The sequence below is a fragment of the Octodon degus genome, unplaced genomic scaffold (assembly GCF_000260255.1).
Source record: "Octodon degus isolate 3935 unplaced genomic scaffold, OctDeg1.0 scaffold00060, whole genome shotgun sequence".
In the NCBI taxonomy this organism is placed as follows: domain Eukaryota; kingdom Metazoa; phylum Chordata; class Mammalia; order Rodentia; family Octodontidae; genus Octodon; species Octodon degus.
The window spans coordinates 8,099,234-8,115,378 of NW_004524636.1; the positions used below are offsets into that span (position 1 = coordinate 8,099,234).

Sequence of the window (16,145 nt, forward strand, 5' to 3'; positions counted from 1 at the left end):
GATAGATAGATAGATAGATTTGTATATGTACATGTCATCATCTTTTGGTTCAACTAGGCTTGCTTTCATCCCCCTAAACAGAAAGAAGCTGCAACTTCCCCCCTCCCAGAGCCCTCTAACTAATCTGATCGAAGAAGTTCACAGGCACCTTGGTCACTGCTAGCGAAACTTTTTAAGGAAACTCCAGGACTCTACTGACACCTGCTGGAATTTCATCTATTTTATCTTTAGAAAGAACAAGACAAAGAAATATTACCATTTTCTTATAACTCTTTGAAGGCTTTACTAGGCGAGGTGTTCTGGACCTGAGCAGTAAGAGAGAAAAAGAATACTCTGGTGCTCTCTTCCATGACATAGAAGGAGAAGTGTGGATGTGTCACCCACAAGCCACTGGGTGAAAATGTCCCCAACAAGAAAACGCAGAGCTGACCAGCCCAGCAGTTCTTATTGCCCTTTTGCTTGTATCTGCTGCTCTGTGACACTGGACGAGACTCTTGACCTTGTTTTCATCATCCTAAACAGAAAGAACCCATGACTTTCCCCCTCCCAGTGCCCTTTAGGTCTGCTGAGGACTCTGGTGACATTTGCTACTAACTAAAGCCTGGGCTCTGTCCCTAGAGCAAGGACCTCAAATGTCTGTCCTGATAAACAAGATTCTTCCTCAGAGTTATGTTTCCAAAAGATGGAGGAACGCTGTTTAAGCCCCATAGAAGTCCACCATCTCTGGAATTTATTTCTCCAAACTTCTCCAGAAGTGAACCTTCCCCTTGAATTGTCAGCTTTTCTGCTCTAGGAAACAGTGGACTTCGTTTTGTGTTTTGGAACATGTCACAAATCTTAAGGTTGAGAAAATCCTTCCTTGTTAATGCCAACTGAATTATTTGTGCTTTTTTTGTCTGCTCTTGGGAAATTTGTGTGGGCCTGTGGTGTTTTTAGGCCAATAACTGGCTATTTGATAATCTTCAGGGAGTTGTGGTCCATATTTAGCCAGACAGAGGAAGAAAGGCCTGCCGATGAGAAGTGAGCACAGCGTTTCTGGAACACTGCTATCCTGTTTCTTCCTCCTCTCCCGGCCTCCGGGCTTTACCATGCTTGCAGAGGCCTCTGATGCTCTTTACACGTCTCACAAAATGGCCTTTGCTAGGCACAAGAGGAAATTCATTTCTTTGAGCTCGGAGGTCTTCCCTCAGAAAGCTGTTAGGACTGACTAGAGTGTAAAGAGGTGGTAAACACTGAGTCATACCCACCAGAATGGCTTCTACCAACAAATGGAGAAAATGCAGAGTGTTGGTGAGCACATGGAAACATTAGAAACTTCTTACCCTTGAAAAGACAAAGCGGCACAGTGGATGTAGAAAGACAGTCTAGTGGCTCCCCACAAAATTAAAAAATAGAATTAGCATGTGAATCCACAATTCCATTTCTAAGTATGTATCCACAAGAATTTAAAGGAGGAATGAGAGTTTATTTGTATATCAGCGCTTGTATCAGCTTGGCTCACAATTGGCTCAGATTGGAAGCCATCCACATTTTCATTGGAAGAAGAATGGATATGTAAAATGTAGAATATGCATGCAATGGAATAATATTTAGCCTTCTACAGGCAGGGAATTCTGACGTATGTTAAAACATAGATGAACCTTCAAGACAGTCTGCTAAAAAAAAAAAGTCAGTCATAAACTGATTGTCTTCATTTGAGGTATGTAGAGTTCAGAATCATAGATACAGAAGATGGAATGGTGGTTGTCAAGGGCTGGGGGGTGGAGATGAGGAGTGTTTTTTTTTTTTTTAATGGTACAAAGATTTAGATTTGCAAGATGAAAATTGCTGGGTGTTGTCAGTGATTGTGTGACAAGCTAAATTTATGAGGCTAGTGGACTGTCAACTTCAAAATGGGTGAGATGGTAAATTTAATATTATATCTATTTTACCAAAATTGAAATTATAAGAAAGTAAAAACAAAATACAGACACTTGTAGTTCAGTTGTCATCTCGCAAGCATTCAGTGGTAGCCACCAGCCCCATGCTGGCTTTCTCAGCACTTGACGCAGGGCTACACAACTGAGACACTGATTTTATATCTATACAATTTACATGGCAGTATGCGCCCATTATCAGTACCAACATATTTTCCCTTTCTCAGCACTGAGCCAGAAACCTAACAAGTCCAGCTATAAAGCTAAGAAGAAAAGGAGCCAGTCTGTGTGGGAGTTGCAGTTCCGTTTGCTACAAAACATGTTACCAAGAGCTGGTTCTTGTATGGCATTCGCAGGCATCAGTAAATGCATCCAGGGGTGCAACTGACCTTAGTTCATGGGCTTGCCTTTTTTAGTAAAATGCTCTTTTACTACCCTGCCCAATTATACTTCACTTTTCCTTATAAATTCAGCGAGTGATGGCATGAACTACTGAGATCCAAGTACTTATAGCAGAAATTGTCTATGCACATCACTGCTTGCCCTGGTTACCCTGGAGATCAAGACATCTTTCACTTTTTAAGGCTGTGCTGGGAAACATAGATAGGTGAAATATCTAACAAAACCAGGTGAAAAGAATTACACAGTATGGTTGAAGAACCCATATACATTCCTCTTCTAAAATGGAAATGGAGCAGTTACATCATGTATTGTGTATGTTGCTGAGAAAGAACTGAAATTGCCAGTGTGTGAATGAGGGCTTGTATCTAAACAGGCTGCAAACAGAAAGCTTAACAAGTCGATCAGCAGGCAGCATTCCTCTGTGGCCACCTCATATTTTATGGCACTGAAGATGCCACATTTATCTTTATGGAAAGGATGAAAACTGTTTATTAAATGATAAAATATGAGCATGCATAACGTGGATGACTGGGTGGCAGGAAGGAGATAAAAGAAGAGTTTATATTTTCCTAACACAAAATGGATATAGGCTGTCCAATAAAGACCGCCATATTTGGCTGCAACAGATTGGCTCACTGAGAACATCTTTTCTTTGTCTTTCAGCAATGGGTAGAAGGACTGAGATCGATCATACACAACTTCAGGGCCAACAACGTCAGTCCAATGACATGCCTCAAGAAACAGTGAGTTTCATTTGTGTCACCTTTTGCTCTCTGGAATTGTCATGCATGTGGTCAAATGTGGAGATGAAGGCTACATGTATATGATCAGGTCAATACCTGCCTGCGTTTCCTTCCATACTCCTGACCGTGGAGAATGAGTCAACATGCAGGCATTTTTGATACCACCTAAGTATGTGCACTATCAAGGCCCACAGCTAAAAACCCAGGAGAAACAAAAGGGCGAAGGCTCAAAGCTCTTACCCTTGATTATTCAGTGTCCGTGGTTTGTGAGCATTAGGTTTTGTGTCCCCAAACTGAGTCTTCCAACTGGTAGCTCTGTGAACTTAGGACCAGGATCTGGGTTCTGGGATATCTCCAGCCTCCACTGCATGAAACTGAAAAACAGGGAGCCAAGAGCAGCATCTGTAGAAACATCCAAAGGAAACCATGGCTTGAGGTGTAGTACTTTTTGTTCCACAGGCAATCAGGGATTTAGTCAGAGATTCAAGCATGGATCCAGAGATCTTACCCGGCTCACCATGTCTAAAATCCAGAAGGATGCGGCAAGTAGATTTTAACCCTACACAAACTGATCTTCCGAGGCAATAGGACAGTTCCCCGAGCAGAGCTCCTAGCCAAAGTCAAGAGCAAGCCATTCGAAGAAGAGTGATTTGTGAGGAGGCAGGGATGTTTGCTCTCTCGAGGCCCTTGGCAAGCAGCAAGGAGGTGCTGGCAGCAAGCACTTGGCCAAATTGTGGGGTTCACTCAGAATCCCAGCACCAAGCCTGGAAGGATCCAACAGGCGCTTTCCATCCTTACCTACTGGTCATTCAGCAGGAGCTTCAAAGAGTGGACTGACTTGACTGTCCCACCTTAGCCACATCTGGTGAATTCTTCAGCTCACTGTCAGATTTGTGAATGAAAATTGTCATGTGGACAAACTAGAAATTACCTTTTGGGTCCTCAGGGAAAGGCTGGCTGCTGTCACAGCATGACTTCGCTCTGTCTTCATGAAATACTAGTTATGTTAATTTTACAGTCAGTGACTTAGGCTTGTAAATTCCGGTTTGTTGGGGAGCTGCTTTGGCTCTTCCTCAACAATTGCCATGGCATAATTTGGTAAAGTAGAACTTGGTTTTTTGCTTGCTTATTTGTTTTTCAATATTAAAACTTTGATGACCAGAAGTCTCAAGGGTCAAACACTTAGAAGGCTCTATTGTTGTTTTGTTACCCAAACATGCACACCCAGACACCAGATCCTACGGTGCCCTGTCCAGCTGCCCACATCCCTTCGTGGAGCTGGCACTCTCCCACCCACTTGCTGCTCAGACTTGTACATTTCTCAGAGAGTTATCATCTGTGAAATGGGAAGGACATGTGTCTGTCTTCCCTGGAGAAAGCCCGCAGCAACTGACAGGCTACATACAGCAGGGAGCAGAAGGCCAGTCCTATATCAGCAAGGCTACTCTGTGTCACACAAAATAGATTAAAGCTTAGCTCAGATTATAAGCTCACTTATCCATTTTCCTGCCCTCTGTGCTCCTATCCCTCCCTTTGTCCCCCAAACATACATGTAAGTTAGTAGTCACTTTTTCTTTTAGAAAATTTGACATAGGTCAAACTTAAGTCAAGATGTTTTACAAATAGTTAGACTGTTCCTGGGTAGAAATATTGAGCATGGAAGTCATTAGATAAAAACTCCAAAGTACAATAAATGTTCGAGTCCTCATGTGTGCTGAAAGCCCCGAGAAAGCAGGTGCCCCCATTGCAATGACTTTCTTTTGTCATTGGAGGTTAAGGAAGGTGCCCACCTGGTTTACGTCATAGAAGCAAGAGCTGAGAGGGTTGAGCTCTCATGGGGCCCCAGGAGATGGCTGGCTGATGTCTGTGTAAAATTGTGTTTGCTGTCACCACAATGTGTTAGTAAACAGCAATAATCAAGGGCAGGGTCCATTTGTTATTCATCTAGAGATACCAGATTAAAATATGGGATTCTCTGTTAAATTTGAATTTCAAAGAAGTAAAAGATAATATTGCATAGTCTAAATTTTACATAGGGCATACTTGTTCATAAATACTATGGTACTTTTTTAAAATTCAAATTTAACAGAGAGTCCTGTATTCTTATTACTAAATCTGATGGTCTTGGATTTATTCCATACCACATCACTGTCTCTGATTTTTAGAATAGATGTGTGTTTGAATGAATTTCCTTTTAAAGCTGCTCATCCCAAGAAACACAATGCTGTTGCTGTTGTTTTCCAGCTGGATGAAATTGGCATTCATGACCAACCCCAGTGGTAAAATTCCAGTGAGGAGGTAAGTCAACCAATCTTGGCATCCCCCATGCCCTGGACCCACCTTTGTGAACCCAAACCTAACTCGGGGACCTCCATATCGTGTTGTTTGCTATTTGCCTTTAAAATATTTCTGTAAGTGTCATTTAAATCTCTTGGTCAAATGCTGTGTTTGGTTTGTAAAAGTTATGTTTTGCCTCTGATCGGGTAACCTTAACACTGATAACACCTGAGAGATCTGGAAGGTACCACCATTTTTTTAAAATTATTTTTTAAAATTAATTTTACTGAGAAACAAATAGCAATGAGACAGTTTCAAAACCAATTAGTAGGACAGTTTCAATAATTAGTACATTGCACATTGTTGTCTTCCTAGTGGTTATTCATAGTACAAGATGTTGATGTGATATCCTGTCCAAACACTGTTAGTACAAATCTTTCTTCTCATTGAATTAAGAGAAAGTAGCTATATATCTATCCTAACTATTTTGTATATACAGATACAAGATGGTCCTTCATTTGTACCCCGTTTTTGTTTAGTTTTGTCAGAGCTGGGTATTCCATTGCCATTTAAATATTGTAGGGTGTGTGAATTCAGCAAAATAATCCAATATAGTTCATTTTTTTCCAATTTTTCAAAGTAGGTTTTGCGACTTACATTTCTCTTGCCTACTTACCTGAGCAACTGGCAGCAAGAAGTTCAGATGCTGGTCCTGTGTACTGATGCTGGCATCATGGGGACCATTCTGGGAAGTGAGCTGGCCCTGGGTTGTGCCTTCCAATCATGACTCTGTTGGGCATCTGGGGCTCAGGGCAGGCAGTGCTGTCTTAGTTCAGGTGCTAGAGCAAAGTACTACAGACCGGGTAGCTGAGAAACAACAGAAGTTTATACTCTCAGCTTCGGGGGCTGAAAACCCCGGACCCAAGAGCCAGTGTGTTTCCTTGTGAAGAAGGGTAAGACCCTTCTTCCAGGATGCACACTGCTGTCTCTGGCTGTACCCTCACAATGCAGCAAGAGGGGTGGAGAGCACTCTGCAGTTTCATAAGAGCACTAATTCCATTCGTGAGAGCTCCATCCTCATGACCCAGGCCTCAAAGGCCCATCCCCTACTGCCAGCACATCAGGATTAGGTTAGGGTTTCAACACCACACATCTTTCAGAACTGCTGCTTGCTCTCTTGGCTAGTTATTAATGACTGAAGGAGGAAAAAGCAGTCAGAGTCAGGAGAAATGAAAAAGAAAGAGGACATGAACTAGATGCATTCTCCACTTATGTTCTTTGATTGCTGGCCTACAACATTTTACTTTGCGGAGCCTCCATGCACCTGTCTGTCTTCTGGTTCTCAATTTCCTTCCAAGATTTCGGGTTTCCTAAGGGTCTGTGTATTTAGTTGGAGGCTTATGCTGTGGTAGAATTGGCATTCCTTTGCCAGACTCTCCAGGGCTGGACTCAAGAGCCTCAGCTGTCCATATGCAGTCAGGACAGTGTTGAATTTGTGAACCCAAGACCCCAGTGTCCATCAAACACGGACTCCCAGATAGCAACTCACTCTAAAGGCTTCTCCAAACAGGTCTTCTCGGGACCCCACTCAAGCAAAGAAGCAAACTAAAACCACTACTAGAATCCAGTCTTGAAACAGACCCACCTGTCACTGACAGGGCAGCAAGTCACCAAATGCAGACATTTAAGTGGCCACAGTTGAGCAGTGGCATGCTGGTTGTCATTGGCACTTGCAGCTTCTTTTCTTCTCTCCTGCCTAGCAGCTTCCTTCTGTTCTGAAACTTCCATCCAGCCCTCTCTGTGTCCCTTGACATCACTCTTACTTACCACATTGAACAGAGTCATCACAGAACCATTTCTCTTTATTCTGCAAGTTAGAAAGATCATAAACTTAAGTATGCATGTGACATGACTGAAATATTGGAGAAAAAAATATAGAAATCACGAAGAAGACCCCCTTCATGCAGTGTTCTTTCTATTTAACCTTGTGTGAGAACTTACCAGATTGCATAATCAATATGTCAGTTGTGATTTTCACAAATCCATATATAACACTCTACAGTCTTTTTTTAATTTAATGACTTACTAGCAAGTCAATTTGGTGTCTATTTTAGAGGTTTAAGAAAAGTCCTGTTAATGCACTTGTCTGATGGTTGTTGGCAGAGATACTTTGTACCTTAAAGCTCTTCATTTGATTATCAGTAGCAAGACAATTATTTTCATGTACCCCAACACTGTACAGCTATTGCTGTATAGATAAGCCATGTTTATTTAAAATCGATATTGAAATAGTAAGTCCAAAGTCTGGAGAGCACAGGTAGCAATGTGATGAACAGAAATATAAGTTGGTTCTGTTCATCATGCCTTTCTATCCTGCCTTTTGTGCCAAGAGAAGGTTCAAGAAAGCCAGCGAGATAGCTCAGCAGACTAAGCCCCTGCTTTGGCAAGCTCAGGGACTGGGGTTCTATCCCTGGCACCACATGCTGTGCCAGGCCTATCTCCTGGTATGCTGAGCCATCCACTGAGACCGGATATGGTGGTGCACATCTGTAATCCCAGTGCTGGGAGGCTTACAAAGGGAGGATAACTAGAGTCTGAGCTGCATAGTGAGACCTTGTACTGAATACATTTTAAAAAAGAAAGTTCAGGAAATAGACAAAATAGAAACATATTGTGACCAAAGCACTTCTAAGGAGCAGTTCTGATTTCATTTGTATGTAACCTACTAATCAAGCCATAGATATACAGCCCTAGAAGCCTCTTCTGATTACATCAATCTGTCATGTTCACATACAAAAGTATTATCTACTTTTTTGGTAGAAATAACCTATTTTAGGGGTTGGGGATATAGCTCAGAGGCATAAACGCCTGCCTGGAAAGCTCAAAGTCCTGAATTTGATCATCATCCTTGGTATTGAAAAAAAAAATAATGAAGAAAAACAGAAATGAAAAGAAAACAAAAGAAGAGAAAAGAAAAGAAATAACCTATTCTGGCATCTTCTTTTGCTCTCTTTGACCTGGACTCTGGTGTTTGCCAGTAATTACAGGTGTCTGACATAAGACATCTGTGACTTGGGACAGTTTGTGAAAAGCTAATGGAGAATTGATACTGAGCCAATAAAAAGTGGTTAACTCTCCTGGTAGAGGAGCTGCCAAGGGTCAGATGGAAATTGTTCTGAGTGTTTTAATGAAGAGTAAACACTTTTAAAATGTCGTTTCATCACTATCATTCTGGAGTTTTAAACATGGAAGCTCTTAATATAGTGTACCTCATGTTAAAAGGAATCTTGTTTCATAATCATTGCACAGCGTGGAGGAATGGGCCCTATTCTTTAGCAGTAAACTGAAATTGAACATCCAGGAAGTGGTAGGAATGACAAGTGAGTGAAAGTCTCACTCACTATTTCCCTCTGTTCTGTTTTATGTACAAGTTGTGATTGAAAAATAAGGTGAATGTTATTGAACGAATACTTTTAAAAAATTTCACAGTAAATGGCACATTGTCATGGATCACCCTCACTCAAAACACTCTTTCAAACTTCAGACACAGGATCATAAGGACATTATGATGTGTCTTCCTCCACAGCATTCGTTAGATCTGGCACCACGCACCTCCTGGCTTGTCCCTAAAGTCAAAATGCCCATGAAAGGTAGACATTTCCAATTGATTCAGGACATCAAGGAGGCAGGGATGGCACAACTAAGATGAAAACAGACTTCCAGAACTGCTTCCACAACTGTCAAGAGTGATGGGATAAGTGGATTTAAACCCAAGGAGAATATTTTGAGGGGGATTAAAGGCATTGTGTCTACTGTGGCTTGTTACAAGATGAAACATGGATTGAACAATGATTAAGTATTGATCGAGCAATATTAAACATTGAACCCCTCCCAGAAATCATGTGAAATTGAAGGAAAAGTTGGAATAAGAAAAGATGGATGAATGATTAAACAGTTGCTGTTGCTTGTACAGTTCTGCCAAACTGAAAGCCATTAACCTCTACAACCAATAATAAAAATGTGTAAAATCTTTGTGTATACTGCAACCCTTATGTGGGCCCACAAAGAGTGGGACTCCCTTAGTTACTAGGGTCCTCGCTCCCTTGGTCACTTGGAAGTTCCCTGGGACACAGAGTGTAACCAGAATTTGCGCAGGACTGCACAAAACTGAAGAGCACTTGCCTTGGTAACATTCCTTTCAGAGAAGGGGTGGCAGTTTATTTTGGTTCAACAAGGTCACATTAACTGTGTTATGAAGTATTAAGACTTACTCAGTGGGCAGGGGCTGTGCTTAAAGAGTTGAATATATCACCACCCCTGCTTTAGAGACGTAATTCAGTAGTTGTGTGCCATGTCCTTTCTGGTGAGTGCTTCCCTAAGGATGTTGGTTAAAGGGCATTGTTTTGGAAACCCAAATAATTCACCTCTGTCCCTTGGCCTTCCCTCCCCCTGCCCTGCATTCCCAAGTGAATCCATGATAAGACTCAAGAATGACTCAGAAATATGCCTCAGACCAAGGAAACAGCCCCAGCTCCGTAGAAATGGTTTCCTTGTCTCGTTATTCCAGTCCCATCAAAACAGAGGTGTGGGCTAGCTGGAATAGCCTCAAATATGCTATACAAAGATTTTCCTACTGATTACAGGGGCCTGATACTCCTGTGCATCTGCAGTTATGACCATCACACTCACTTTAAAATTTGTTTTTATTATTTATTTGATACACAGTTCAGACTCATAGTGATTCTCTTGTCTCAGCCTCCCCAGCATTGGGATTACAGATGTGTGCCCCATGCCAGGTTTTGGTGGCTGGCATGGCTCACCCAGGATTTTGGGGCTGGTATGGCATGTGGTACTAGGGATTGAACTCTGGTCCTTGTGCTTGCCAGGCAGCCACTTAGACCACCAAGCCATCTCCCCAGCCCAATACATACTTTTCAAAAGAAAGACACACAGAAGAGCTGCTTTAACCTGAATTTATAATGCTAGGTAAATTCCATCCCAATATAATGCATAAAATTGCATGAACTCTTAAGATGTAAGAAAATATGAATGTAGGACCCTCTATATTAGAATTCTGTGGATCAGTTCAGTTGATGTCAAACACCCCCGCTCCACCATGTCAGTAGGTGCATAGGCTTCCTTATAATTGAACACAACTGTCTCAAGCACTCTTCATAATATACTTCTTCATGTAGTACTTGACATAATATGAGACAATAAAGCTTCAAATAAACACATAGTAATTCATTTATCTAAAGCTACTTCCAGTCTATTTTGGGAAGTTGTACTCAGCAGTTAAAGTGAAGCTTTCTCCAATTCATCAAGATTCTCTGGGTGTCGCTACTTACATTTGCAGCCTGCCTTTCAATTAGTGTGAATGGCACAATGTATGCAAAGCCAGGCATGAGATGCTGCTAGGAACTCACTGGTGCGTAAAAGACATTCTAAAGACAAGCTTTGCAGATAAAGTAAGCTCCATCTTCAAGCAAAAGCTAGACCTCCAAATTTAGAGTTTCCAAAGCCATAGTAACACATTACTGGGGCTTCCAATAAGGCAGTGAACAAAGGCTCCTTTGGGAGCTAAGGTACAGTGTAGAGCTGAGATCTGGGTTCTAGGGTATCAACCTTCTTCTTGATATCTGTTATGCTGTCGTGTGTCATCAACACATTACAATGAAATTCTGTCTGCATCCACACCAGAAGGTGGACTCATTAAAGCATTGTACATTAGATAGTGATGCTGCTCACTGTACCAGTTTATGAGCTATTTAGAAATACCACATCTCAGGATCCTACCAAGACTCTATTGAAAAATTGCACCCGCTCCATTCTAGTCAGCTTTCTGTTCCGGTTACAAACTACCTGAGGACAGAGATTTAGGAAGAAGAGATTTGTTTTGTCTCTTGTTCTTATGTTATATCCCATGGTCACCTGGTTGTATTGTTTTGAGGCCAAATGTGTGCAGCACATGTATGGTTGAAGGGTGTGGCGTGGCAATCATGTCAGCTCCTGATGTCCAGGGAGCAGAGATTCATAGCAAACACCAATAAGAATCCTTTTTTGCTTTTGTCCTTTCCAGATCCCCAGCCTATGGGATAGGACTCATGCTCAGGACATGTCTCCCCTTTTTGTTGTCCCAGATGCCAACAGTTCTAGAAACACCTCACAATATAACCAGAATGCGCTTTACCAGTTTTCTAGGCATTCCGTAACCCGACCAACCTGACAATCCAGATTAAGTGTCATGTCTCCCAACCTGCCCCATTCTGATGACATGTCTCAGCTGTTAGCATGTGAACCAGGACAGCAGCAACCAGAGCCCATGCTCAGCTCTGCAGGCTACTTCTTTCTCCAATCCTGTATTTGTTGAACTGAGGTTTTCTTTTCCAGTTACTGTAGTGCCTACTACATCACATTTTCCTAAGGGGATAATTTCTTAGGGCCAAAATGCAAAAGTTTTGTCCAACCCCATGTATCCCCCTGCCCCATTATGTTCGCCAGCACCAGAGGGACAGGTTGTTTGGCATCAGGGTCCATCAGTAGCAGAATCAGCACCAGTAGCCAGAAGGACTTGGGAAGAGCTCGTGTGGGCAACTGGAGCCTCCACAAATGCAGTGTTTTTATTCTAATTCTTCTTTCCCCCAGTTCCACCATTCCTAAGAGTACTTGGATCTTTGGAGCAAAGAAATCATAATTAGCACTAACTTGAATTTTTTCTTTCTTTGTTGCCCTAGTATTACTAGAACCTTTGCATCGGGGAAAACAGAAAAAGTGATCTTTCAAGCGCTCAAGGAGTTAGGTCTTCCAAGTGGAAAGGTATTCCTTGACTTAATGTGTTTCTAAAACTGCTCTATTTGTGCTCTCAAGTATGATAAGCTGAATTATTTATATTACACTGATCTTAATTCGATTTCAAATTAGATTCAACTATATATAGTAAAGTTAATTTTATTTTCTCCTTCTTCCCTTTCTCTGAGCATTTCAATCTTCGTGTTTTAAAAGTCAACTAGTTTGCTTCAAAATTACTTGTTTCAACTTTATTAAGACAGGAAGTGAAAGCCAGGCCATTCTTTCCCTGCTCATGGAATTTATTGTAGAGAAGGCCAGCCACGGTGCCTTAACCGTGCACAGGTCAATGTGAGCAAGTCACTAATAAATTCATTTCTTCAAGGTCATTTTTCAATATTCTATAAAGCACCCCTCCCAAACCAATCATTTTGTGTACTGACTGTTTAGGTTTTAAATAATTGAAATTAATTTATGGGCTGGAGGAATGATTTAAGAGTTCTTTAACCAGTCCTATCTGAAATAGACATCTTGGTGTAAGTCAGATCTCATACAGTCATTGTAGGCTCCTTCTTTGGTCTTCTGAAAATTCATGAAATAAGCATAATTAAATATTTGGAACAACTGATCAGCATCCTCTACACAGACACTTGCTTTACCCTTCAAAGAGAAATGGAAAAATATCTCTGTATTTGTTCTCTGTGCTTTGCCCAGAGAAGCCCAGCTGTAGCCAGATGTTACGATAATTAAAAGCCTTTGTTTATACATACAGTGACAGAGCAAGGTGGCCCAGAGATTGCCCTCGTGGTTTCCAGGGTTGTTAGTCATCAAGATTTTGCTTTATGACCTTGCAGAGTCTCGTCTCTGAGGAGAAAAAGAATTCTATGATTTACAACACTCTTATTCTTTACAGAATGATGAAATTGAGCCAGCTGCATTTACTTATGAAAAGTTCTATGAACTTACACAGAAGATTTGTCCTCGGACAGATATAGAAGATCTTTTTAAAAAAATGTAAGTCTCAATTGTGAGAAAGTGTTCTATAAATATTATTCTTGTTTAGGATATTTAAAATGCCTACTTGCCGTGATATTTTAATACAATGTTGGGAGGAAGAGGAGGAGAAATATGTAGCCAGAGTTACATTTTCACCCTAGTTGGTTAGTGCAAAAGTTCACTCAGGTTTTGAGAAACTTTAACATAAATTAATTGCAGCACCTGGAACCTCCCCTCCCCCCTCAACCCGGCATTGGCTTTACTAACGACCTACAATTTTAACCCGCTCCTTTAGGTATTAACCCATTATGTGAACTAACTAGACTCAATTTGGAATGTTATTATGTTGTTGAAAAGTTCATTCATTCCAATTATTTCAAATGGATGACTTACATGTTGTCTTGCAATAACATCTTTTGATAATGCTAAACAATTGCAGACACCTTTCTGTTGTTCTGGTGGGAGTGTTTTATTTCCTTTGTCATTATTGTTGGGCTTTCCCCCTTACCGACAGTCTCGGGCCATATAAGAATTGAGCATTATTTTAGGATTAGAAAATAAGTTTAGAATTTCATCAACAAATGTCAACATGTAAATCGTACCTACTGTAGCATCATATACAAAAAAAAACTTACTTTTTCTAATAAATTTCTTTTCAGCAATGGAGACAAAACTGATTATTTAACGGTAGACCAATTAGTGAGCTTTCTAAATGAAGTAAGCTTTTTCATACATTAACTCCATCCAGTCTGTGTGCAGTGCTTGCCTCCTCCTGCATCCTCATTGCATGCCTGCGCCCCATGCCCCTATTTGCTTTGATTCTCACCTGCTGATCTTCCCATGATGGCCTTACCAGGTGCAAAAATCAGCTGCAGCCCACGTGTCTGTACACTTCCTTCACGCTGGCTTTGCACACGGCTTTGTGTTGGTTTCTCGCTGTAATGTGTAGCTCTGGTTCTGTGTGTTTGTGTGAATTTTATAATATATTTATTTAACTAAATGTGTCTATGTTTTTGCAAGATGATATTTCAGGTATTTTTTTTCTTCTGATCTCAACAACTAGAAAGAAAATGGGCTGAATTTACCACACTGTAGTTGGATTCTCCATTGCTCACTTTAACACATACTTTTGCATGGACTAGAAAGCTTTATTTTTGTGTTTTAATTGATTGCATGTAATAGAAATGTGTAGGTTCAAGTAGGATATTTTGACAACAAGCACAACACTTGATTTCCTGGGTGAAAATATAGTATCAGGCCAATTGGATTATACATTAAATTTTACTTTTTGCTTTTATAACAAACTCAGAGCTAATTTTAAAACATGATTCATTGAACAACCAAAATTGGCTGACAAATTTTGCTTAAGCAAAAGAGAAAAATATTTTGAAAACAGTAAAGATGGCAATTTTTGTTATGACTAAAAGGAACATATTTTTTGCTTTACACATGCAAAATCAATGTTTTCCTGTCAACAAAATCCATCAAAGATCTTATTAGCTCAAAAGGAAAATTCAGTGTTTTTTTTCCCAACAAATGAATAAGAAAAGTGTGGGTGAGGGGTGGATAATATATTTTTCTTCCAAAACAATTAAAAATAATCATCATGCCATATAGAGAATTATGATAAAAGACAGCTGACTCATTGGTACGTCACAGACTTAGCATGTGCAAGACCCTGAGTTCAATTCCTAGCTCTACCAAAGAGAGAGAGAGAAAAAAGACAAGACATCATCACGCCACATGTGAGGAACTACCTTAAAAATACAACAGGTAGTTTGTGGCTCACTACATGGTGGAAACAAGTCAATCCTTACCAGAAGTCTTCTGTTTTTATTCCTTGTGAAGGCTCAGGGGCTTCTAAGTTATAGAGTTGCACTTTACACACTGTTCTAACCATAGTCTAAATGCATTCTCGCAAGAAGGAAAAGAGGGTCTATGCATCTGCACAGATGCCCCCACTTGCAGTCAACCTCTTCAGCTCAGTATGATGGTATTTATTTTACCTGAAAACATTTCAGGTTCTCTGCACTCCTAGTTCTCAGTCATGTAGATACTGTGGACACACTCTTTCCCCAGGCCCTGTGCACACTCTTATGGCACATTTTATGGCTCAGAAGTTCAGTTGCTTTGCTTTATTTCCTTGCCTCCCTCTTGTTCTTTCCTCCTTTTGTTGCTTGATTTTCTTCAAGATTTACCTTCTGCATACACTTTAGTTCATTGGCCATCTTAAATTTGGTGAGGTGGGCAGGAATCCAGCTTCCTACTAAAGAGGAAAGATTGCTTAGTAGAGAGGAGAAAGCCTACCGCATCGACCTTTTGTCACTTGTTGAAATGCAGCCTTTTGTGTGTATCAGGATGAAGCCAGCGCTCAGTTGTCTGACAAGCAGAGACTTTCATACTGCACCTTGCTTCTCAATGCAAAAACTATCGCTCCCATCACCTCTGACCTGTCACACTTGCTTTTTGGATTCTTCTCATTGGTCTTCTCAATCCCCTCTTGTAATTCCTACTTTTTAAGAAACTTTTATTTTAAAAACTTTAAGCTTTTACTTTTAAGAACTATTAAAATCTTTGCATTGACTTTAATGAGTATTTGAAACCCTGTTTGTAGGATTTTCTCGCTTTCCTACCTTAGACAAGTGTCTGTCCATCACGTGACTGTGGGCTGTTTGTATCCTCTTGTTTCCTTCTCTTAAGCTTCTTCTTAATGTAAGGAGACACTTTGAATTTTGGAGTGGAACTGTGGGATCCAGTGTGATTCTAGTTTCTTGAGTTTGTAGAAATGATGAGACAGTTGAGGGAAGTGTACACCCCTCATTTGCACTCAGATTGTCTGCCCTGAGTCTCTGCCTTCCTGTGCTGTACCTGTGAATGCAATAGGACCATAGGAAAAAATATGAGCGTCCTCTTGAGAAAGCTGTTGAAGCCAGGGAATGTTCTGCTAGGTCCTTGCACTCCTTTACATTCCTGCCCGCCCCTTTATGTCTTCCCGAAGTCAGACCCTCCTCTCATGCCAGCCAAC

The 16,145-nt window shown here is 40.9% G+C and overlaps 1 protein-coding gene across 1 annotated transcript in view; it reads left to right on the forward strand.

The window, feature by feature from the left end:
• Positions 1-16,145, forward strand: part of Plcb4 (phospholipase C beta 4) — a 427,861-nt gene that overhangs the window by 313,114 nt on the left and 98,602 nt on the right. Inside the window, exons 7-11 of the mRNA XM_004634291.2 lie at positions 2,982-3,061; positions 5,306-5,359; positions 12,073-12,154; positions 13,038-13,138; positions 13,780-13,837. Of these exons, the coding sequence (XP_004634348.1) occupies positions 2,982-3,061; positions 5,306-5,359; positions 12,073-12,154; positions 13,038-13,138; positions 13,780-13,837 (375 nt within the window). The remainder of the gene's footprint in view (positions 1-2,981; positions 3,062-5,305; positions 5,360-12,072; positions 12,155-13,037; positions 13,139-13,779; positions 13,838-16,145) is intronic.